This window comes from Podarcis raffonei, chromosome 1, assembly GCF_027172205.1.
Source record: "Podarcis raffonei isolate rPodRaf1 chromosome 1, rPodRaf1.pri, whole genome shotgun sequence".
NCBI classification, from domain to species: Eukaryota; Metazoa; Chordata; class Lepidosauria; order Squamata; family Lacertidae; genus Podarcis; species Podarcis raffonei.
The window spans coordinates 133,764,841-133,789,783 of NC_070602.1; the positions used below are offsets into that span (position 1 = coordinate 133,764,841).

Genomic DNA, 24,943 nt, shown 5'->3' on the forward strand with positions numbered 1-24,943 from the left:
GCTCCGGAAAGAAGGTTGCCTGCCACATGAATGAATCGCACTGTTGTGTAGTATAGCACTTGGGGGGAAAAATATGTCTACATTGTCAGATTTTGTTTTTTGTAAAAAGGCACACAGGGCAGGCTAGATGCTGCCTCTGTGAATTAAGCTGTTAGCCTTCTTGCCAACCAAAACCTTACTGGGGGTGGAGATGAGCTCTACAGTGAATGGTTTAAATAATGAAATAGGTTTTGTTTTCTAGCTAGCTGTTGGGCCCTTACTGGAGTATGTAAAGCACTGCAAGATTTAAAAACCTAGTGAAATTGGACAAAGGCTGCATTCCTAACCTCTGTTGCCTGAGAGTAAGCCCCAAGGAGTAGGCTTTGCTTCTGAACAGACATGGTTAGAAGTGCACTGTAAAGCCTCACGTTGGCGGGATTGTAAGAGGATTCTACTAATGTTAGAGTTGTGAGTAAAGGCTTAGACAAATGCAGTCCTTATGTATCGTACCCAAGTTGAAGTGCAGGAATGATTTACTCCTGTGTTTAGGCCAGGTGTATTTTATTTCCTTTCAGACAGGTTAATGGTGCAGTTTCTCAGACTATTTTCAACCATTTGAACATTCTCTTTTATTCTCATTAAACATTGCCCCATCCATGGCTCCTATTCTTTTTATGGGGGATATTTGGCATAAACTACTAATATCCATCCCTATGTGTCATCTTGTTTATGAATTGTAAGGAGACAACTGGTAAACTGTAGTTCAATTTACAAAATAATCCTTGCACTTGGAACAGGTGTAGGATAGCTGGGTAACTTGCAGATCTAGTGCATGGCCTAAGCAGCATTTAAATGGGGTCATGTCTTCCCTGGAACTCAGCTTTCGACACTTTCATGCAAGCTAATAGTCATATATTGTTTGGAATAAGATGATCTACAACTCAATAAAATGTTAAACGTTCTACACTCCTTGAGTTCTGACAGGCTTTCAAACATCCAATTGAACTTCATGTGGAACTGTTTTATTTCTGAAATGCAAATACCACAACAAAAAAGACTAGGTAAGGGGGAATACAGGAGACCCCAAAGCTTTTTTAAACAGTAACATACTTGTTTCCTACTAAAAACCGTGAATTCGCAACAGGGTCGATTTCCTCTTTTTAGGTTGCCTTGGACTTTCCAGATCCTCTGGGCAACCTCTTTCTTTTAGTGTTGTACACAGGGGACCCGGGGTAGATAGAAAATGTAAATGGGTCACCGCTCCTCAGTTTGCTGCAGCAGAGAAGAGAGAGAAGCAATATAATTTGTTGCACAGACTGTTTTTGATTTTTATATTTCGGAAAACGGCACCCCCAGCAAGACAGTCAAGGTTTCAGGCCACAGACAGCACAGGATTCCCATGATCTGTATTTCGACTCCCTCTCTCATAAAAGGGCACTCGGCATCAAACAGAATACTAACGTGTTAATCTTGGGCAGCACATAGCAAACTTCTTTTGTCCGTCTTCTTGGCCGTATTGGAGGTGATTCCAGAGGTACAGAATTGGTTGAATCTTGCAGGACCTTGTGCTCTGTGAAGAGTCAGGAATTGATCACTGCTTAAGCTACACTGAGACTCCCTGTTAAACCTATTAAAAATAAATAAACTCAGAGTAAAGGTAAAGGACCCCTGACCGTTAAGTTCAGTCGCAGACGACTCTGGGGTTGCGGCGCATATCTCACTTTACAGGCCGAGGGAGCCGGCGTTTGTCTGCAGACAGTTTTTCCAGGTCATGTGGCCAGCATGACTAAGCTGCTTCTGGTGTAACGGAATACTTTACCTTCCCACCGGAGCGGTACCTATTTATCTACTTTCAATTTGACGTGCTTTCAAACTGCGAGGTTGGCAGGAGCAGGAACAGAGCAACGGGAGCTCACCCCGTCACAGGAATTCGAACCGCTGACCTTCTGATCGGCAAGCCCAAGAGGCTCAGTGGTTTAGACTACAGCGCCACCTGCGTATCTAAACTCTGAATATCCAGAGTCAATTGAGAATTCAATGTTAGACCTGATTGGCTACCAAATTGGGTTTTATTTCAAAAGCAGTAGTTTAAATTCCACATTGTTTCCAACAGCAAGTGGTTACTAATGTTCTCCTGTTCCCAAAGGTGCAGGTTTATTTCCCAGACAAGGTATCATTCAGAGATTCACACATGCAGCACACATGCAACTTGTGCAAAACATCTCTGGATTTCAGGGCACCTCTTTAACATAAATATTACTTCCTATACTTCTCTTCTTCCACTAAAGCAGAAGCACAGCAGCAAAGGAAGTTCCTTTGTGGACATGCCCTTAATACCTAATAATAATAATTCACACAAGGTTAAGAAGCAGGAGATAAAACCAGCATACTATCCTTTGCTCGCATCTTTGATTCTTGGCTTTGGGCAATTTATGGATATTGTAAGGGAGCACAAAGCAGCTATTGTGTTTCTTAGCTCGACTCCCATCCCCCTCCAATCACGGTGAAAAAAACAAAAAACCATCTGTTTCTTCACTTTTTGCATTGGCAAATGTCTAGCACATGTATGGGGCAAACTTCCATCCGACCATAGGCCTTTTGCTTTCCTGAGCTTTCTCACAGTGAGCTGCCACTATACTGCAGTCTAGCTTTCATTTTAGGTGCAGAGCAATAAAAGCTCTGGGCTGGTTGGGAGAGAAAACCAGATCTGCAGGTTAGCTCAAATCAGGCAAACCCAATAGGAGTGCACAGATTTGCACACAGAAAGAGATAAATGCCGAGATTTAGATGGAGGGCTTCATGCCCCCCCCACAGCAATTCACCTATTGAACATCAACAGCCCCTTTTCATCACTCACCTTTTCCTTGTGCTGTGTTTTGCAAGGTTTCAGGAATTGCATGTGCTGTCTTTTTCTCACATCTGCCAGAAGCCACTTGCTTTGAATTGTTTTTTAAGGCTGTTGAGACTTTGGGCAGAGACGAGTTTCTTTCTGGGCTTACTTGATCTTGAAGTGCATAATGTGACTGAACAGAACTACAAGAACAAGGTAAGGTGGTCTTCGAAAGACCAACTGTAGAAGACTCAGGAGTTTTGGGATATACTGCCACAGAATCAGCCAGAGGTGAAGCCTTAGGAAGATCCTTATGGAAAGAATCTTGCTGAGTCCTGGAACCTGAACCTATAAATGCAGACTGCACATTCCCTAGAGAGAAAACAGGGGTTGCATCTGCTTGACTTGCCGATTGAGAAGTGAAACTCAAATTCTTCCTCTTCCTTTTATTGGCTCTTTGAGCACTCAGACCCGTGTCTGTTTCCCCATGTTCTTTCCCTGAATTATCCTTGCCCGCTTTAACTGTTTCGTGTTTGTGCCCTTCTTTAGCCTTGGTTTCTTGTGGCTGCACATCAACATTGAAGCTCTGTAGCTCCATCTCACTGATCTCCTGTTGTAAACAAATTTCCTGGGTCGTCGTCTTGGGTTTTTTATGCTTCACATTCAGATCCAGTGTTGCTTCTTCACCAGGAATCTGCTTTTGGAAACCAACCAACTGTTTTGTACCAAGAGCATGCAGTGGTGCCTTGTTGCTTAACAAACTAAACTCCGGACTTCGGAACACAATTCCTCGATCCTCTAAGTTTTCCGAGGGTGCATTTCCTTCATGTGCAAGGGGAGCAGAACTGTTCTGATAATCTAAAGGACCTAGCTCTAACACAGAGGTCCTTCTACAAGTCCTGGTTTTATCAGAACACTGGGAAGTATGTTTCACATTGCTTAATGAAATAGTATCTGGATTTTGGAACTGACTTTCTAAATTCTTCATTTTTTCCAAGAATGTTCTTTTTTTTGTTTCCTGAGTCAAATCATTGCAGTCATCTACATTGCTTAGAGAAGTCTGGTCCACTACATAGGTCCTTCTGCAATCCCTGGTTTTATCAGAACACTGGGAAGTATGTTTCACATTGCTTAATGAGACAGTATCTGGATTTTGGAACTGACTTTCTGAATTCTTCATTTTTTCCAAGAATGTTCTTTTTTTTGTTTCCTGAGTCAAAGCGTTGCAGTCATCTACATTGCTTAGAGAAGTCTGGTCCACTACATAGGTCCTTCTGCAATCCCTGGTTTTATCAGAACACTGGGAAGTATGTTTCACATTGCAGGCATGGCTCTTTTTATCTTGTAGTTTATTGCTTAATGAGATAGTATCTGGATTTTGGAACTGACTTTCTGAATTCTTCATTTTTTCCAAGAATGTTCTTTTTCCAATTTCCTGAGTCAAAGTGTTGCAGTCATCTACCTGCTTTGGAATAGTCTGGTGCACTACATATGTCAATCTGCAACCTCTGCCTTTATCACGGTGCTGGGTACTATCTGCCTCCTTCTGACCGCAGCGGTCCAGAGAATCGACTTGACTTGACTCTTCAGTGTGACGTGCAGGCTCCGGAATTGTCATCGCGCTACTGTTCGATTCAGAGGTTTTGTATGGTACTACCACAAAAGTATTCCTTATTCCACTGTTATAATTAACCAAATGTCCTTTCGACTGCCTGACAGCAGAAGACCTCCTGTGCACATTCCCCATACTCACTTTTTTTACAGCTGTGGTTTCATTGGCTTTGATCGTCTCATAGCTTTTATTATTGGTGTCTGGTGCCAAAAGCTCACCAACCTGACCGACTTCAAAATACTCTTTAACAACCTGCTCCGATTCCTTTGTCCACTGAAGCATCTCTGAGGACTTCTTTTGAGAATCACCTCCAGTTGCAGCTGATGAGCTTGTTCTGCGTTTCCTCCTCTGAGTCACGTGACCACCTGATAACAACACGCTACCACTGAGTGGTCTCGTAGTCACCTCACAGTGCTGCAGAGGTGAACTGTTACTCAGGACGGACAGCAAGCCGCTCCTGGGACATTGTTGTCTTCTCAAAAGGTTTCCTACAATGACAAATAGCTGAATTTAGTAGGTGAACACATACTTGCTTTTTTAAAAAAAGAATCCATGAACATTCCATTAAGCTTGTGCGGTAAGAAAGCAAGAAAAGTAGTTCTCAGTCTAACCAAAGGTCCATCTCACTTCCAACAGAGACCAGGCAGATGCTTCCAGGAAGCCCCAAAATAGAGCTTTAAAGCCACAACCCTCCCCCCCTTCACATTGTGTGCCATGCCCCACAATTAATATTCAGACATTATGCTAAACAGTGGCAATGTTTAGTATGCAAATGAGCCTAGCCGCTTCCTGGACTCATGCATTTTTCATTTCCCTCGCACAACCAAGGAGTTCAGAAGAATTTGTTTCCATTTTCAGTTAATTGTGGCGTCCCATGTTGTCTGAACCGGAAATTGTAGTTAGAAGAAGAGGAGTTTGGATTTGATATCCCGCTTTATTACTACCCGAAGGTGTCTCAAAGCGGCTAACATTCTCCTTTTCCCTCCTCCCCCAGAACAAACACTCTGTGAGGTGAGAGGGGCTGAGAGACTTCAGAGAAGTGTGACTAACCCAAGGTCACCCAGCAGCTGCATGTGGAGGAGCGGGGAAGCGAACCCGGTTCACCAGATTACGAGTCTATCGCTCCTAACCACTACACCACACTGGCTCCAGTTAGTGGTGAATCTAGTTAGCTTCAACAAGCCAGCTTTCTAACCCACATAAGCGTGCATAAAATTGTTTCTAAGTGTGTGTGTGTGTGTGTTGACATCTATGCCCATTCTGTAATTACAAAAGCTTTTTGGTGGCAACCATCAAATGGCACTTAAATTGGGCACAAAGTCTTTGCTGTTCTTTAAAGCACACATTAAACAGCAAGGCATTCTTTTACAGTGGTGCCTCGCAAGACGAAATTAATTCGTTCCGCGAGTCTTTTCATCTTGCGCGGTTTTTCGTCTTGCGAAGCACGGTCCGTCGCAACTGCACCTCTTCAAGCGGCTTTAAGAAAAAAGGAAACAAACTCGCAAGACGTTTTCGTCTTGCTAAGCAAGCCCATAGAGAAAATCGTCTTGCGAAGCAGCTCAAAAAACGAAAAACTCTTTCGTCTTGCAAGTTTTCCGTCTTCCGAGGCATTCGTCTTGCGAGGTACCACTGTATACAATTCTAGACCTAACTCTAAAAGCCCACTGCAAGCAATCTGATCAAACCTCAGGCAAAACAAGCTGTGGCTCCCACTGCATGAAGGGGGAGTGAGAAGAAGGAAGGTGGCAGCAGAAAAAGGGGGAAGCAGCCCTGCCTACTTTCCACTCTGTCCCCACTCAGCTCTTCTGCCAGCTGACATGCAATTCCCTCATGGGAACACAGCCCTCATCAGAAAAAAAAAATTGCCTGCTTAGGAAAAATGGTATTTGGTACTGAAGACAGGCAAAGCTATGCCTTTTAATGTTGCCTACATTGAGTGTAACACTCACAGTCTGATGCAATAGGTGGAGTTCCATCTTGGCCAAATCTGCTTGCCATTCCTTATCCACAGCCCACAACTGACTTTAACTTAAGGACCACCACTTGGGACTAAACAAACCCTAAAGACAAGGTTATAGAGATTTGGCTCTTATTTCTTCCCCCAAATGCTCACAGGATTGTAAGAGAATAATTAAGCATGATGCACACTGAACCTATTGCCCAGTACTGAAAAGGAACGGAATTGTGCATTCCTGACTGGTATACTGCCAACACCCAACGGCACAGTAAATAAATACATAAGTAAGACGCAGATTCCCATCTTGCACTGCAAAGTACAGAATACAGGCAGTTCCAGTGTCAGGTTGAGCCAGAAGTAACTGGAAATAGTCCTCAAATGATTCTGTACCACATCTGCAGTTAGAAGGAAGAGACAACCTCAGCACCACATAAGCTCAGGCAATGAATAAAATGTGCAGCCTGATCTTATACATGGTTATTCAGAAGTAAATCCCACTGAGTAGGCTTACTCCCAAGACCACAGGTGTGGCCGTCCCAAGCATATGGCTTTCCAGTTAACATGTGTCTCTCGCTCATACAGAGGGTGCTATGTTTAATTTATGGAAGTATTTCTATACCACCCACTCACATAATATATCAAGGAGGTGCACAAAATAAAAATCATAAAACAATATAGAATCATCACAAGAATGAGTGGCTCACCTAAAAAGAAATTCAACAAATAGATTTCTCAGCATATAAAAAGGTTTTCAAGAGATGTTTGAAGGTTGTTGGGGTTGCCTGCCAGATATCTGCCGCATACAGCCAAAATAGAAGTTATTATATGATAAAAGCTCTGTTATACCACCAAAAGGCGTGTCCCGATCAGGTGCCAATGCAGTGCCTTCCTCTTCATCCTGAGGTCTGCTCAGCTGGATTGCTATTTGCAAGTGGCTGTTCATATATTGGTGCAGTTCATGAATAGATTTGTTCTGCATACAAACAAAAAGGTTAACATTTTAAAACCTATCAAGTTTAAATAAAAAACAAGCAAACCAGGCCTAATAAGCATTGGAAAGCTTAGGTTAAAGACTCTTTACAGTATTTTCAAAGAAACAATTAGAATAATGTTCTTGTTTTCATTATGCATTCTGTGTTTTCATTTTGAATTTTAATGCTGTGAACTGCCCTGAGATCTTTGGAAGAGGGGCAGTATACAAATTAACATAAATAACATTCCTAATAATTTCCCTATGGGTTTTTTATAGTTTTAAATACGATTTTATCGCTGTGTTGTAAAGTATGTTAACCTATTAATTAATCCATGAATCTTAATCCATAAATTAGTAACAAGAGCTTCCAAAATTTAACAAAATTTGTTTCTCTACAGTTGCCTCTCTTGTTTCTTATGACTTTGGTTCTCATGGACCTTATCAAGAATTTGTAGGATATGCCATGTCAATGTGTGTATTCCCTTGACCAAGGTTCCCTAATCCAGCCTTCTGTGACTCAAGACACCCAATTCCTCGTTACACCCTTCCCAAATGCTAATGGGTGGGTGTCCATGTGTGCGCGCATGCCAAACTGGGTCTTTGACCCGGGTAAAATAAAGCCTAGTTTCACCCCTGGTTTAAGCACCATTGAAGAAAAGGTTCCAGTTACCACAGAGACAAATAACATGGCTGCAAATACTGTACCACAGAGAAGAGCTTTCGGCGCAGTGAAGCATTTTCAAAGTGACACGACTCCACTTCTTTTTGCAGTAGCATCTTTTCAGCAGTTAGTCTTTGACTGGCTCCCTTTGCACCATTGAGAGCTAAAGCCAATGCTTTGTTGTTCTGTTTTAGGGAGAACTTAATTATAGAGGAGTTATCTGTATTTTTCAAAAGAGGGAGAGAGAGGAAAACGGGTGGGTTTTGTTAGCTTTACTGGCCAACCCTTTCCAAAATTTTGCCTTATCAAGACAAGAACAACAGAAGTCGGCAGCCAAAATTCGTAGGTTAGCTCCAATCAACATAGGAAACCTGTGTACCCCACCACAGCTGTATATTATGAAGCAAATTCTTACTGGTCTCCCCCTGGGCAATCAGCAGTGGCTTGGCAAGGTTGAACAAATGCAGTTTCAATCACTATGATTATGCTGCTGTTTAGAGTCATAAGACCTGTGCCATAAATCATACATCTTTTTCAAAGAACACAAAAATGCCAAAGAACTGTCAAATGCCACTTCACTGGGACTGAAAACACAGCTAAGGCCAGTGGTGATACTTATAAATCACTTCCTGTGCCATTTTTCTTGAGTGGTCAAATCTTCCCCAATCCTGCTAACACCAGGGTTATCATCTTCTCTCCTCCATTTACAGAAACCTAGTGTTTCTCCACATTGCAGGGATATGCACCAGCATCAAGGCTGGCGTTCCCTGAACCAGACTCATGCAAATACAGTACACCGCACTCCATCTGTATAACCAACTCAAGCTGCACCATCTGTGGTTTTGCTGTGCGGAACAGGTGGGGGGAAATAGGTCCTAAAAGGCTTTTGTTCTGATAATGCCCTATATTGGCTGTGCTTGCAGTTGAAGATTAAACCTTTCCAGCATGTAAGCTCAGCTCTGTGATGGGGAAATCGCCCCATAGCCCAGCCATGTGATTGATTTAAACCACTCGCCTCAGCCCATTGCTGACAGGGATGAGTGTGTGCCTGTGTGTGTGTGAGAGAGAGAGAGATAGAGAGAGAGAGAGAGCGCCAACCTGTTGGAGGTTTTTTCAGCAGGAGTTGGATTGCCATCTACCATGGATGCTTTAGCTGAGATTCCCGCATTGCAGGGGGTTGGACTAGATGACTCTCTACAATTCTATGATTTTGTGTGTAAGTGCAGTATGTATGCATGAGTTTGATGACCACTTTAGTCACATTCACTTAGGCTGTAAAAGGTCAGCAACTCTTGTCTTTTAACTCACCCCAATAGAATAGTCAAGGTCTCCAGTGAAGCGCCAGAGCTCAAGCATAACAAATTATTTTTAAATACTGCCACTTACTTATTGTTTTGGTTTTGATCTTTGATGCAAGAGAAGCATTCAGCTTTGCCGTCTTCAATGCACCATTTTTCTTTTCCTTCATCCGTTCCCTGACTTCACTTGTGAAGGAAATGGATGTTTCTTCAAGTGCCTGAAGTGACATTTTTCAGGCAGTCCTGCCAGTTGTTCAGAAAAAGAAAAGTCTGCCATTATCATTCTTTATATTTGCAAAATACTCTACCATCATTATATTACTTTTATGTTGGCACTGACTTATACTCCAGGCCCCTTTGGAGTCTGAAGGGACTTCCTCTGCTCTACCACATGGTTGCATTGCATAGACCAGACTGAAGCATAGAGAAATCAAGCGATTTGTTCACGCATTTGCAAACCTCTGCCGAGACAGAATACTTGTGCAGCCCAGTGTATATGCTTACTGTGAAACAAGTTACAATACAATACGATAATCTTTATTGTCATTGTTCCATACAGAACACCGAAATTGAAAAGAAAATAATCTACATAAGACTTTCAAAACCAACAAGTCTGCTATCTCAGCTATCCCAGCCTGGTTAGCCCCCTAAAAACTCTGATACCCCATTTTAAAAATACAATACACTCCTATAGAGACTCCTTAAAAGGTAAAGGTGCCCCTAACCATTAGGTCCAGTCATGACCGACTCTGGGGTTGCGCGCTCATCTCACTCTATAGGCCGAGGGAGCCGGCGTTTGACCGCAGACAGCTTCCGAGTCATGTGGCCAGCATGACTAAGCCGCTTCTGGCGAACCAGAGCAGCACACGGAAACACCATTTACCTTCCTGCCGGAGCAGTACCTATTTATCTACTTGCACTTTGACGTGCTTCCGAACTGCTAGGTTGGCAGGAGCAGGGACCGAGCAACTGGAGCTCACCCCATCGCGGGGATTCGAACCGCTGACCTTCAGATCGGCAAGCCCTAGGCTCTGTGGTTTAACCCACAGCGCCACCCGCATCCTCCAGAGACTCCTTACACTGCGTTAAAAACCAAAATCGCATTTGGATAGAAACTGTTTCTCAGGCGGCTAGTCCTATAACCCTGTACCTTCTTCCAGAAGGCCGAAGCTAAAGGGATCATTTCTGGCGTGCGAACTATCCTGCGCTATCTCTGCAGCTTTCTTATGGCACCTGGAAGCATAGATTTGATCCAAGGTGGGAAGAGTGCACCCAATTATTCTCTCCGCAGTCTTTACAACCCTGGACAGCATTGTTTTTTCCCGTGACCGTGCAGCCCCCAAACCACATATCTTTATGTGACAGGTAAAAACGTTTCCCTTCAACCAGGCATTCGGCTTTTGAAATGTGTTTGTGCGAGGGGGGTTACTGGCTTGTTTCTGTTTTATGTGTTTTGTATCCTCATCCTGTATTTTTCTGTCGTGAACTGCCCTTCGGGGTCTTCGGGTGAAGGCTGCCCCATACGTTTAATAAATAATAAGTGCATTTTTAAGCAGAATTAAGCAAAAGAAACGTGGCTGAGGAAGCAAAGGACTTAAGGCTAAGGTGGCGGTGTTGTACATGCAGATATATACACACACCCCCGCCCCCGAATCATAACCATTAAATTACAAGGAAAACATACTTACCACTTTCATTCAAAAAATGAAATACCCCTCCCTCAGGCAACCCAGTTCAATCCTCCAAGCGGCCTCTCAGCCTCCTCCGAAAAGCGAGACTGTAGTTAGAACTTCATTTTGAAAGAAAACAACAGCAGCAACAAAGATGCGCTAGGGTTCCCGAACCCCTTAGTGCCCTGGATGAAGAAAGCCCGCCCTCGCTCTTTCTCTCGCCTGTCCTTTCTTCTAATTCCTCTGCAACATCCTGCGCGCAGCGCTATAAGCAAAAACCGCGTTTGGGTTTGGACTTTATCATGTGATCCGCTCCGAGCGACGGGATTGGCCCTTCCGTCAGCCGCTGCGCTGACTCCGCCCCCTTCACCTTCCACGAACTACAGCGCCCAGAATTCCTTGAGGGGCTGAGGCGTTTCCTGTCCTAAATTTCAAAAGGAACAAAATAAATAAAAACGTGTTGTTGTTGTTGTTGTTGTTGTTGTTTGTGCGCTCTTAAGAGCCGCTCTGCGCGGCCGCTCTGTTCCTCCGGCAGCCCTTAGGCCGGCTTGCCTCCTCCCGCATGTGAGGGAAGGGCGAGGCCTAGCTCCCTCGAGGTGAGCGGGCTGCGTCGCCATGGAAACCCGCGCAGCTTCTGCCCAGAGATTAGGGCCGGCCTGCCAGTGAGGCGAGGCGAGGCGGCAGCATTCACAGGGGCAGCAGACCTCAAAGCAGACCTTTACTTTCTTCCCTTGTTCCTGATCTTCGCTCGCCCCTGGCGAGGACCAAGAGAATGCCATTTTGTGGTTTACCTCAGGTGCCAAAATGTCTTGGGGCAAACCAGTGCTTTTTTTCTAAAAAAAATGTTTGGGGTGCTCTCATTTTCCTACTCATGTTGAAATACTGCCCCTCAATGAGGCCAAACTTAGATTCACAAAATGTTTAGGGATACCCCTGCATCCCCCCAGAAAAAAAGCACTGGGCCAAACCCAGCAGAGATGCTGGTGGCTTCAGGGCTGGGCAGATCGACAAAAGGTGTGCCAAGATCAACAAAAGGTGTGCCAAGATCCCTGGCAGGAAAACGTGGGCTGCTCCCCCATGCGAATTGCCCCACGTTTACTTTGAATAGCACTGCGGACTTCTGCAGCAGCTCATGTTCTAAAGGTGCAATCCCATGCACGTTTGATCTAATCCCACTGTTGGATGGAGAGAGTGCCGCTTTAGTCAGTTTGTAGCAGCTGTCACATATTTCAACAAGTTTTTGCACCTGCATTCACACACACAAAAATCGCAATTGGTCTTCATTGTCAGGGGTGCGTGCAGGAGCCAGGCCCTGTGGCCAATCGGACTCTGCAGGACGGGCCTTCCTAAGTTTGTTCTGGAAAGGCAAGGTGCAGCCCCACATGTGAGGCCGATTGGTAACTCACAGCACCTGGTGGCAAGAGCTGGGAAGAGTTATAAGGTCAGCATTTCCCTTCAGCTCTGCCACAGCAAGACGCTTCCTGATCCTTGAACCTCGGCTTCTTGACTCCCTGCTGCTTTGATCCTCGGACCCTTGACTCCTTGCTTTCTGACCCTTGGACCCCTGGCTTCTTGACTCCTGGCTCTCTGACCCTCAGACTCTTGGCTTTCTGACTCCTGGCTTTTGGACTCCTGTTCCTGCTCCTACCCCACCATCTTGCCCCCGGTCCTGACGTCCCCTGCCGGGACTTTGATCGCCCGTGAACCGGACCATGATATTCATATTCTGTATAATACTGTTAGGAGTTTGGGCAGCAGGGGTAGGCTTCTAATTCCTGGATCCAGCAAGTGATGAAAGTGGTAAAACAAGGATTTGAATTCTTGAAATAAGAGAGGCTAGCTTCCTGGTGAGGTAGTGGCCTGAGTATGGGTCATTAAGGTAACAAAGGAAGTTGCTCTGTGCCAGAGTGGAGAATTGAGTTATGTGAGCTAGAAGCTGGGAGTCAAGTGGCAGGCTGGGAAGCCAGAAAGACAGAATGCCTGATTTATGCTTGAATCCGAGGCTGTGGCTATGGGAGAAGCAAGACCTTTTTGGGGTGTTAATGGTATGAACCCCTCCATCATGGGCTCAGGTTGTATATATGTAAAATAAAGCATATATCATAAAGACACCACAGTCTCTGCTGTGCCTCATTCTGAGAAAAAACAAAACCTGGGTAAACACCTGGAATCCCTGGCATCTTGCACCACTCAGAGATTGGGGTGTCATGCAACAAATACTGTTGAGTTGAACACTGCATTAAATTAAACACACTTAACATCCATTTGATTTCAGTGGCCTTAGGTGTGCTTCAATCCACACAGGATTAGACTTCAAGTGTCCCTAGGAACATGTCAATTCTTTGTTTTCTTTACCCCTTGCTTTGATGCAAGTGATTGATTGTTGACGCAAACTGTTACATCCAATAAGGTCCATGGCAGAAGAGGGACCAGTTCTCATTTATCAACCAGCTATCAGTGTTTCAGATAAAACATTTAGCTTTGAAATCCAATGCCTTGGCATGTAAAAGGATCTCTTGCACTCTGGCCCAGCAGCTCAGCCCAACGGGGAGCTGCTTGCTAGTACTGTATTCTTTTTCTTAAAAATTCAGTTCAGCAATATTGTGTTTCTAAGCAACAGACAAGTGGTTCATTCTCTTGCTTTCCCTGAGCAAGGCTTTCATTTCTGTTAAGGCTCAGCAGGACAAGCAAGAAGAGAATAACATCATCTGGACAGAAGGCTTTTCTAATGATACCAAGTCAACGAAATCCAGAACCTGAATCTTTTTAATAACCATTGCGTGGGAAGAGGTAATGGCTTATTTTTCATCCATTTATGTAGAAGTACCACACTGTATCATCTTTAAGATGCTATTTAAGATGTTGCATTCTTTTCACAGCTGACAGTCAATTTATTTATCTCACTGCTAAATGGACAGAAGGTAGCATGCAATTTTGCTTTCCATACCAAGTACTTGTAACTGCTAAATTAATTATCTTTCACACATCAGATATGTTTAAAATACGGTTTACGCATTCATGTTTCAGTTATGGGAATCTGTGGATGGGTTTTTGTTAATAGAATTCAGTGATATCAGTATTTACAGTGAAATATCACCACCGGAATATAGTACCTCTATTTTTTCTGTGGTTTCTTATCCTTATACATGGGCATGTATAGTAGGGAAATGTACCATTAATATATAGTGGAAGATTTTCATATTATTGGATCCTGGAGGAAGGTGTGTACAGGGAATAGTGGGTTGCCAAGGTAGAATTACATGTGCAAATTCTTTGTGCATTGCATAGCATGCAGCTGTTAACTTTATAAAGAATGCTGCAGCTGCTGCTAGACCTGAGTAACATTATGGGCAATGCCAGGAGGAGGATAAAAGGTAAAGGGACCCCTGACCATTAGGTCCAGTCGTGGACGACTCTGGGGTTGCATCACTCATCTCGCTTTATTGGCCGAGGGAACCGGCGTACAGCTTCAAGGTCATGTGGCCATCATGACTAAGCCACTTCTGGCAAACCAGAGCAGTGCACGGAAATGCCGTTTACCTTCCCGCTGGAGCGGTACCTATTTATCTACTTGCACTTTGATGTGCTTTTGAACTGCTAGGTTGGCAGGAGCTGGGACAGAGTAATGGGAGCTCACCCCGTCACAGGGATTCAAACTGCCAACCTTCTGATCGGCAAGCCCTAGGCTCTGTGGTTTAACCCACAGCACCGCCCGTGTCCCATAGGAGGAGGATAGGGGCTCCTATTAGTAGCCTCTGATCAGGGAAGCTGGCAGCTCTGCCTACAGTTGGCTGTGTATCTTGAAATTGCCAACAGGAGCAAAACTTGTAATACATGCCCTGAGAAGCTTACAATCTCATGACCTTCTAGTTTTCCTTTATTGACTTACCTATCCTTAATGTCTTATGTTCATTGATTGTACATAGTTCTTACCTAACTGGAACTTTGCAACTGGCACATGGAGAAAGAACACACAAATTAATGGAGAGAAAACGTTTGAAACAAGAGATTGAAAAACTGTTGTAAGTACCACCTTCTATCTTTTTTTTATATACTGTACTTTAAAGTAGATTTACATCTAATAGCTGCATTTTATACCCAATGTGCATAGCACCTCACACTTTCCTCTCCCACCCCAGCGCACACAAATAATAATGCACTGAGTGGCTGAGCATTGGTCCTAATTCAAAATTATTCTTTTCCTGGAAGGGGAGATTATGTTGGTGTCAGACTTCGGGAAAATGAATTTGACCCACAAGGAAAGAGGAAGACTACCTTTCTAGATGACTTGGTAAGCAACTACTTTACATTCTTGCTGGCTTTTAGCCAAAGGCCTTTGGGGAAGGCTGCAGTTCAGTAGTACAGCATCAGTTTTGCATGCAGACGCTCGCAGGTTAAATCCCTGAGATCTCTAGGGAGGACTGGGAGTGCTCCCTGCCTGGCAGTATGAAGGGGCAATGTAGACAGTCATTCGGTGTAGAGAATCCTGAGCTAGAAATTGACTGACTCAGTATAAGGCAAGAAGGAGAATCTATAATATGCGTATTAACTATGATAATACTTTATTCTCTCCATAATATGCATAATAACTGTGATAATATTTTATTCTCTTGTTAATTAATGCTGTTTAAATGTGCATTTTGTATTTGACTTCACTTAGCAATGTTTTTTATTTATTTATTTTTTGAAACGTTTAAGATTTTTTTGGGTTAACTTTGCATTAAATATGTATTCTGTAGTTGTCCTCCTTTGTAATGTTTTATTTTGTAATCTTTAAGATAAAACTTTAGTTTTAGTTTTCTGTTAATTATGTTGCTTTGACTGTATACTGTATATTTGACTTCGTTCAGATTGTTTTAGTGATGTTTTATTGATGTTTTAGTATTCTGTAAACAGCTTTGAGATTTTTCTTAAAAATATAAAGCGGTATAGAAATGAAATCAACAACAACAACAACAAATCAAATGTCTTTATCAATCAGACAAACTTCATTCCCCCACTAAGGAATGATGTATAAAGGATGTAATTTCCTTGCATGTGGAGGAGGAGAACCCTTTGGCTCATTGTGTCAGCTCTGTGCTGCTGGCAGACATGCTCATTGGACACAGCCACCAGTAGAGGTGGCCATTTAATTGTAACATGCCAAAAAGTGGCATCTTCCATTCAGAAGTGAGTCAGGAGTACAGGAAACAAATGCTTTCATGGCACATTGCCGCTTTGGCTGCATGCACACTTTACCCTTAAAACATATTCGAAACACATTCATTCCCTCAAAGAATTCTCCTAGGGGGAGCAGGCCAGCAGTGGCAGCCATGGAGAGACAACAGGATGCTCTGCCACTGCCGCCACTGCTGTCGCTCAGGACAAACACAGGCTCATCCTCCTCTCTGAGCTCAGCAGCAGCAGCACTGGCTGGCGAAATCAGGACATTTCAGGATCACATCAAAAGCTGGGATGTCTTTCATAATTTAGGGGCTGTCCCTGGAAAATCGGGACACTTTCAGCTTTTGCACAAATGCACTGAATCAATGCAGCAACCAGTGCTTCCTATTGGGAACTCTATTTGCAGGATAGGCTGTGTAACTTAACCAAAGATAACACAGACCCTGTGAGTCAACGGCACACATGTTTGACCTGTGCTAAGTTCTCTTTTCAAGGGTAGGTGGTTAAAGCAATCCAAAAGTAGACCAAACCAATCCAAACCCTGTGGGTCAGCATCACACATGTAACACATTTGAGTTGCACTAAGCTGTTGTGCAAAGAAATCATGTAGTTTGACATCACACACAAACTTTTTTTTTCTCTTCTAGGCTCACTATGACCTGGCCATAAATGTTGCCTTACCTTGGCTCAATGATTCAGAAGCTCAAATGCCTTGGGGAAAAGAAAAAAGGCAAGTGTAAGGTCTCACTGTTGTAGTGATTCTGTTAATATGCGTAGGAAAGCTGGAGCCAGGTTTCTTTTTCAGCTGGAACTTGCCAGAACCCAGTTCCGGCACCTCTCAGGTGGGCAACATTGCTATTATAAGAGAATAAGAGAGGCGTTCATGGTGAGTTCCAGCACCTCTTTTTCTAGAAAAATAGCAGTGGCTGGAGCTGCATGTTTAATCCACTACCCATTTAAAAACTTACATTTATGGGGTCCTCCAGATGGTCTTTTTATTGCAAATTCATGCTGATAGTGCTCATGATGCTATCAGAGTGGTCACAGGCAATTCCACTCTCAATACTGTTTGCATCTGCAAAAGCTTTGGGGTAGTCACACTGCTTCACTTCCAATCAGTGCATATCCCGTTACTTTCTGCTGAAATCTTGTAACTTTTTATTCCTCTCACACTCCGCTTTTGTTGCACTATAGCCCCTCCAAACAGCAATAATGTGGTGGCAATGGGGAAGCATTACAGAACAAACCAAAGCAGGATAAATTCAGCAATGATGCATTATTACTGTATCAAAAATAGGTTGCAAAATGCACCCACAATAAAACACCAATCTGGAGGAACCCTAACTCTATTGATCTGAATGGAGACATGCCCACAAATGTTGGTAATACAGATTAATTTGGGTTTGTGTTAACCTATAAGGGTTATCTTATTTATCCCCACATTACCCTTGGTACATGAAGCTGGCCTGTATTTTGTTGAGTCACATATCTACAGGACTCTGAACTTGTGCATCACATAGTTTGCCAGATATTCCTTACGGGATCGGGAGGCCAAAGGGAGAAAAGACTTTTTAAAGAAATTGCCCCGTATTCCACAATCCTCTAGATCTATAAAACAGAATGAACAGTCCATATTCCAGAGCTCCAAACAAAAACATTATAGCTTGACGGTTCCAAAACACTATGGAGCATAAATCACAATTCAACAGTCACACTTTTTTAAAGTCTTAAATGGGATCCCAGGTAGAACAGTCCAAAACTCCTTTGGATCCATTGGATCCCAAGTCAGCCCTGCTGCTGTCAGGTGACAGGATTGGGTGTGATTGCTGCAACAGCTCCAGGCTGGCAGAGCAATCTGCTTGTCCACCACTTTCTGCCCTGATCATTGTTAAGGCCCACCAGGCAGTGGCTGAGGTTAGCACTCTCCCCTGAACCTAGGAAAGATTTGGGGTTTGATACCCTCCTCTTTAATTTCATCATGCAGGTGTGAAAACCACAGTACATATCACTTATAAATTGTTAGATAAATTTACCTGTTACTTTTTTCTTGATTTCATCTGGACAGGAAGCTACCGTTTCATCGACGATACGGTTATCCCAACCGAATTGAAAGAGAAGCTATGATTTTATCATCTTATGCCGGGATGCTAATGGTATAATCCTTTGTTTAAATACTGATTGTTTTAACAGAAATGGTGTGTAAGACTCCCAAGAAGGAAAAATATGTTATCAAATTTTCTTTTAGATGTATTTTTCTTGCAGGCAAGTTACTGTTTGTTCTTAAATTGAGGGTTGCAAAATTTGCCTTCTATTTCGGCACTTTGCCTTTCTCTATTTTTTTTTTTTACTCTTACTGGAGTAGAGCAAAACAAAACATTGGCTTTCAATCAGTGCCCTTACTCTGCCTGAGGTGGGCAGTGGGACTGGAGAAAGAACGAGTTTTCCATCCATCTGCTTCTCCTGCCTCACAAATTTGGTGGGCCCTTAGTTAGTTTTAGATAAAAAGCAGAAAGATATTTAAAACAAAAATTGGCCTGTACCACTGTTTCTACAGAACAGCATTCCTGTTGAAGATGTCATTGGGATTTATACCACTGGAGCCTGTGCAACCCACTGGCAGAGTTCTGCAAAAGTAAGTTACATGCACATTATTAATCTGTTACCAGTTTTAGGCCGTGTGACAAACAGGCTTCCTTTCCTCCTGGGGGCATTAATCTACTCATACTGACCTTCCCAACCTGCATTATAAATTTAATCCCATGTTTATCCCATGCTTCTATTAAGGAGTTTAGGAATCAGTGCAGTCAAATGCAATTACCTATAGTATGGCTGTTTTTCAGTTAATTTCAATTCAGTCCCCAGCACCTCTAGCTTAAACAAGGAAAGGAAGGATCAGGTTTGTACTACAACTCCCATCACCACCAGCCAGCATGGCTAATGATCGGGGTGACGGGGGTTGTAAACAACAAAATGTGGAGGACTACAGGTTTATCATCCCTGCCCTAAAGAGTCATTGGCATTCAGTAGTGAGCACAATGAACAATTATAATCTTGATGATATAAGGCAGCGTCTTTTATTCCTATGGATGTTGCCACACACACTGCTTAAATCAGACATGTCCAAAGTCTGTTTTGGGGACCTAATCCGGCCTGCTGTTTGGTTAATTTTGGCCCCTGGGGCAGTTTATTTCCCCCCAAAAAAGCATGTTCATTTCATCAAATCTGGCCCTCTTTGGAAAAAGTTTGGACACCCCAGGCTTAAATGATACACACACATATAAACATCATTAACTTTTAATATAACTTCAACAAGTTCAGCTAAAAATAAAAATGATAATATTGCATTGTTTCATATATCGAAGTGGTGTGAAGCATGTATGTGTAAGTGAAATCATAATATCATTCTTTATTAATTTGGGGCCAATTACCTGAAATCTTATTGGCTATTAGGGTTCCCACATTGGCCATGTTGGGCTTTCCAGTTAGTTTTAATTAGTTAGTTTATATCTTTCTATGCTCCTGGGGGACATGAAGAAACCCACAAAGTGTCTTTGTAAGACTAGTATACAAGCATATATAAAAGCTTTTTATATTTGTGTAATTGATCTTCTGGGAATGTTTTGTGTGTTTCTCTCTCCTGCATAATATGATATATTCCCCAGGCTAAAATGCAGAAAAGGGGGAAAGCAATGAAAAGATTTCTTTTCTTTTTCTTTACAAAAAGCTTGATACCAGCTGACACTATATGGAGAAGAATATTATATCAGTGAGTGTTCTGTAAAGAAGTACCATTTGTCCTCTGGCTCAGCTTTACTGAAAGTCACTGAGAAAATAAGGTGCCCTCCTTGCCTTTGTAAATCTATAAAATCTTGCCAGACTGCAATGGTATTTTCAACCCAGCCCTCTAAAAATTTTTAATTCATAACACTTAGGAGCCTTACATGTGATGCTGAGTTACACACACCCATGAAAGGTGTCTAGATCATATGTTGGATTACAGCTCCCATCATCTCTGGGCATGCTGACTGTGGACTGATAGGAAGTCCCAACACCTGAAGGGCCACAGGTTCCCCATCCCTGGTCTAGATACTTCTCATATTATCTGCAAGACTGCAACAGAGGCCAAATAAGCAGCTCAGCCCTCTTGTATAATACAGGAGAATGCATGTTCCATTCTTTCGGTTGGATTTTCAGTATTTGACTCTTTGCAATCATTTCTTTTCACAATCTGATTCATATAAGCCTGTGTTGTACTGAGATTATTAGTCCAACTATCCTATTGCCATCTACTCCCAGCTGGCAACAGCTGTCCAAGGTCCCAGGCAGAATAATCTTATGCAGCCTGACTACTTAAGATCCTTTAAGTAGAGATGATGGGAATTAAACCTAAGCATTCAGAGCATGTGCACTGACTTTTTAAAAAGAAAAAAATAGTAGTGTAATCTCTGCAGCTCTGGGTTGCTATTACAGCTACTCTCTTTCCCCCTATGGACATGGTTTTGACATCAGTGTGTATATGTCTTGATGTATTGGGCAGGTAACCCTACAACCATTCAGCACACCTTCAGTATTATCACCCTTTTTATTCACCTGAAACACTTCCCAGCTACATTTTAAAATATATTAAAATATCTGCACAATAGACTGGCCGGCTAAACCAGGTGAGGGTAGCCAATGGGTCTCAAACGCTCAGTAAGTTAAGGACTTCCCCTGCATGTGAAGACAGGCTTTGGCAGACTGGGAAGATGACACCAAAGGTGGGTCCAGTGGTCCAGAAGGCCTGTCAAGCTGGAAAGGTAGCCCATCTAGGAGATGGGAAACTCTGATCCTAAACCTCTGTCGCCTTGTGGTATATCTTCAGGAGAAGAAAGGGCTAAGGAGTAAACCCTACACAAATCTGGAGTGGAGTCCCTAAGGGGGTGGCACCTTGTCCCCCTCCTTCCAGCAATTCCTGCAGCCAAGCTGGTGCCAAATGTATTGCTCGGCTTTTCTTTGGACCCCATCAGTGAGGTCAGGTGGGGGGGTCTTGTAGTCTGGCCAGCCCAGAACCTCCGTCTACACTGCCTAGGCTTGTGCCCTAGGGTGGTCACTTCATTTTGGCTTCACCCCCAGAGGTGCTCTCCACTGTCTCTCGAGACGAATGCCAACAAGAAGTGCTTTAATAATAATAATAATAATAATGATAAATAAAGTTTATTTATATCCCGCCCTCCCCAGCCGAAGCCGGGCTCAGGGTGGCTAACAACAATAAAACCGTACAAAAGTGCAGCACAAGCAACACTCTAAAATCATTCATTATAAAATTAATTAATTCAAGCCACTGGCAACCTTTGGGCCTGAGCTCCGCGAAGATTGCCGAGGGAGGGAGTCAGGCTGTGCCCTGGCCAAAGGCCTGGTGGAACAGCTCTCTCTTGCAGGCCCTGCAGAAAGATGTCAAGTCCCGCAGGGCCCTAGTCTCTTGTGACAGAGTGTTCCACCAGGTTGGAGCCACAGTCGAAAAAGCCCTGGCTCTAGTTGAGGCCAGCCTAACTTCTCTGTGGCCTGGGACCTTCAAGATGTTTTTATTTGAAGACCGTAGGTTTCTCTGTGGGGCATACCAGGAGAGGCGGTCCCATAGGTACGAGGGTCCTAGGCCGTATAGGGCTTTAAAGGTTAAAACCAGCACCTTAAACCTGATCCTGTACTCCACCGGGAGCCAGTGCGGCTGGTATAGCACCGGGTGAATGTGATCTCGCAGCGAAGACCCCGTAAGGAGTCTCGCTGCAGCATTCTGCACCCGCTGGAGTTTCTGGGTCAGTCTCAAGGGCAGCCCCACGTAGAGCGAGTTACAATAATCCAATCGCGTGGATCACAGTGGCTAGGTCAGGGCGAGAGAGGTAAGGAGCCAACTGCTTAGCTTGGCGGAGATGGAAAAATGCTGCCTTTGTTATAGCTGCAATCTGCGCCTCCATGGAAAGGGAGGTGTCGAAGATTCCACCCAAACTCTTAATGGACGTGTTAAGTGTAAATAAGTGTTATAACACCAGTTTTCAAAATGAAATTTAAATCCCCTGCTATGTTTCTTGACATTTTAGTAATGCGTACAGTCCCCCCCACCCTATAACTTTTAAAAATGTTTCCTACCAGTCTTACAGTGGAAGAGCAATGAGTGGATTGCTCTCGGAGCTGTCCATTGGGAGCAGCTATAGGATGCCATCTAGTGTGCAAATAATGTTTCTGTGCTAAGCTATAGGCTGCAGGAAAATAACACTGGCTACATTTCAGAAGATCCCATAGTCTACATATCCTGGTGTTAGGTGTCATGTTAATTGAATCCTAACAAGATTCCAATGTTAAGTGCCTAAAGAAAATAGCAGAAGAGAAATGCAGCAGCGGAAATCAATCCTGATGAGATATTGCAAAAAGGAAAGTCAGAAATGGTGAACTAGAATGATAAATAATTAGTGCTTATTCCCGTAATTGCAATAACCTACTGGTATTCTGTTACCAAACATTTTCGCTCTGGTTTCTCCCAATAATCTCAGCATGTAAATGATGGCTTATAATACTGTAGTCTCATATTTGCTGCCACAAGTTATGGGGGGAAAGTAAGGTACCAGTGACTTTCTTTAACCTGCAGGGCCACCGAATTCATCCTTGCAATCTCTCACTGCATCCTTTTGCCATGTTGACCGCCCCCCAAGCTGCAGAACATGCAAGGAAACAGAGTAAGTGGATATTGCCTTCTCTCACAAACTTGCATACTGGTTGTTATGGAGTTAAGGGGGGGGGGGGGGAGTTCTGAAGACTTGTTACTTCAGTTTTGCCAACAAGCAAATCTCTCTGATCTATAAGTCACTCTCTGCTACAATTGGGAGATAACTAAAAATAGCCTGCCAGCTTTTTTGGGATGTAGCTATTTTCCCTAAGTGGGATTGATGATGAGATAACTAGACCAATTGAACTGATAGGATAAACTGCAACAATGTGGACAAGACATTGTAATAGTGGCTCATTATTGTTGATTTGTATGAGTTTGGGTTTCTGCCCGAACATTTTTAGCTCATTAAACATCATTCAGCCATGATACATTTTCCCCCAGACCTTCATGCCAACCCCAGTGACGTTGCAGGTGTGGACTGTTGCTAACATCATGGTACACAACTTCACAAACCAGTAGTGGGAGTGCACTGGGTGCAAAGTGAAGGCATACACAGCCTTTCCATTTATGAAGTCTGAGCCCTTTCAAACAGCCTGTGGTACTTTGCCCACAGCTTCTGCTGAAGGCTCCTTTAGCTCAAAGTCAATTCTTCATTTTAGTATGTGCTACATGAATTGCATGCTTTGGACTTCCAGCAGACAGATATCACTATAGTCACATGCTTAGGGCTGTTTCTGTGTCAAATGGGCACAATTTGTTGCCAAACAGGAGACAGCTTTCTGAGGCTCCGCATAACATGCATGAGTCTCACCTCCCTTCCCAGCTCACAGCTGGTGGGAGTGGGTGTTACAAGGGCTTCCCTCCCTCATCACACCTGGGTGGACACCATGGAGCTGTCAAACAAGAACCTGGACCTCTGTCTGCCAGGGGATCAGTTCTTCTTAGTTCTGCCCACCTTGAAATTCTTGGAGATTATCAAAGGACAGCCTTGGGCGGTAGTGGAATTAGACAGGGAGTACCCAGGATTGGTATGCAGTTTCAGAAAAACATTTCATCCACATTCACTGTTGATCTTAGGAATGTTTCAGGAACATGTCAGCCAATTTCAAGTTAAATGACAAAGGAGGTGGGGGAATGACAATCTGTTCTTTTCTCTTTTTTAAGGTGTCAAGTTCCACAGGACAGAAGCAAACAGAAATGCCACCAGCAACTCAAGAAAAACAATGGACACAATTTAGAAACAACCAGAACTTTTAGGTTTTTCAAGAAAGTAGGTTTTTCAAATAAATCAAATGAGACTAGACCCCACTAACAACAGAGCTTCTGGTTTCAGGCAGCCTGGTCCTTTCCATGTTTACTCTTAAGTTCATGGGCTTTCAGATAGGATTGCAGCCTTAAGGTGCTGTTGGAAGTTACAGCTGTGCTGTCTCAGAACCTTACATTTAACAGGCTTCACTGTTGCTTAAGAAATTCCTACAGGTGTTTATCTCCCACCTCTATTTAGATATTTTAGGCACATCTCACTTACACTCTGCCTCCTCTTGGAATTTCACCATTGTGGCAGAAACCTCTCTCCAGTCGATAAAAGCAGGGGAGTGTCATAAATAAAAACAATAATTTTTCCAATGCAGCCATTTGATTGCAGATGTCCTTCCTATCCATGACCCTGATAAGTTGTCCCAGTGCTTCTAATCCCAGTCACTGTAGTTTAGTTAGCCTTCTCTGTTCTACTCATATTTAAACCTTAGAAGTCTCATTTCTGTAAACACAACATACACATGTTGCTTTTCCCTATTGGCTACCAGTTTCATATTTTAGAAAAAAGGGAGCTTCAAGCACTAGGAGCCAGGGAGTTTCCAAGATTGCTTTAACAACAGTTGTAGCAGTTTACAGTTTTGTTTTCTTTCCACAACTCCAGTGCTTTTTTCTGGTGGTACTCAAATGTATGCCACAAATAAAAATCAATTTGATTATCTCATTCATGCTGTTTTGTTCAAAACTACTCAAATCTATTTCTGGATGGCTAGACTAACAGCCCTCTTGAACTATGCAAGATTCACATTTGCTGTGAATTTGAGAGACACAAATTAGATTAAGGCTGATACTCTAGCAGCTCAATCAATCCCATATGAAGCCTCCAGCCAAGTAAGGTCTAGAGAG

The 24,943-nt window shown here is 43.3% G+C and overlaps 2 protein-coding genes across 3 annotated transcripts; one reads left to right on the plus strand and one right to left on the minus strand.

Annotated features, from left to right (window-relative positions):
- Nucleotides 1-985: 985 nt before the first annotated feature.
- Nucleotides 986-11,229, minus strand: LOC128400661 (uncharacterized). Of its 2 annotated transcripts, XM_053363052.1 has the most exons (7): nucleotides 10,999-11,229; nucleotides 9,399-9,553; nucleotides 8,057-8,232; nucleotides 7,225-7,351; nucleotides 4,563-4,909; nucleotides 1,441-1,549; nucleotides 986-1,251 (listed from the first exon to the last, which is right to left on the minus strand). In XM_053363052.1, exons 2-7 carry the CDS (start codon nucleotides 9,538-9,540, stop codon nucleotides 1,244-1,246), a joined length of 909 nt encoding a protein of 302 aa, XP_053219027.1. In that variant the 5' UTR covers nucleotides 9,541-9,553; nucleotides 10,999-11,229; the 3' UTR covers nucleotides 986-1,243. The 2 variants fall into 2 exon arrangements, with proteins under 2 accessions (XP_053219027.1, XP_053219040.1); XM_053363065.1 differs by lacking the exon at nucleotides 1,441-1,549.
- A 2,187-nt stretch (nucleotides 11,230-13,416) lies between these two features.
- Nucleotides 13,417-24,054, plus strand: C1H2orf80 (chromosome 1 C2orf80 homolog). Its single transcript, XM_053363076.1, has 8 exons — nucleotides 13,417-13,770; nucleotides 14,907-15,002; nucleotides 15,190-15,271; nucleotides 16,791-16,877; nucleotides 18,213-18,296; nucleotides 18,698-18,775; nucleotides 22,763-22,850; nucleotides 23,948-24,054. Exons 2-8 carry the CDS (start codon nucleotides 14,962-14,964, stop codon nucleotides 24,019-24,021), a joined length of 534 nt encoding a protein of 177 aa, XP_053219051.1. The 5' UTR covers nucleotides 13,417-13,770; nucleotides 14,907-14,961; the 3' UTR covers nucleotides 24,022-24,054.
- Nucleotides 24,055-24,943: the final 889 nt, after the last annotated feature.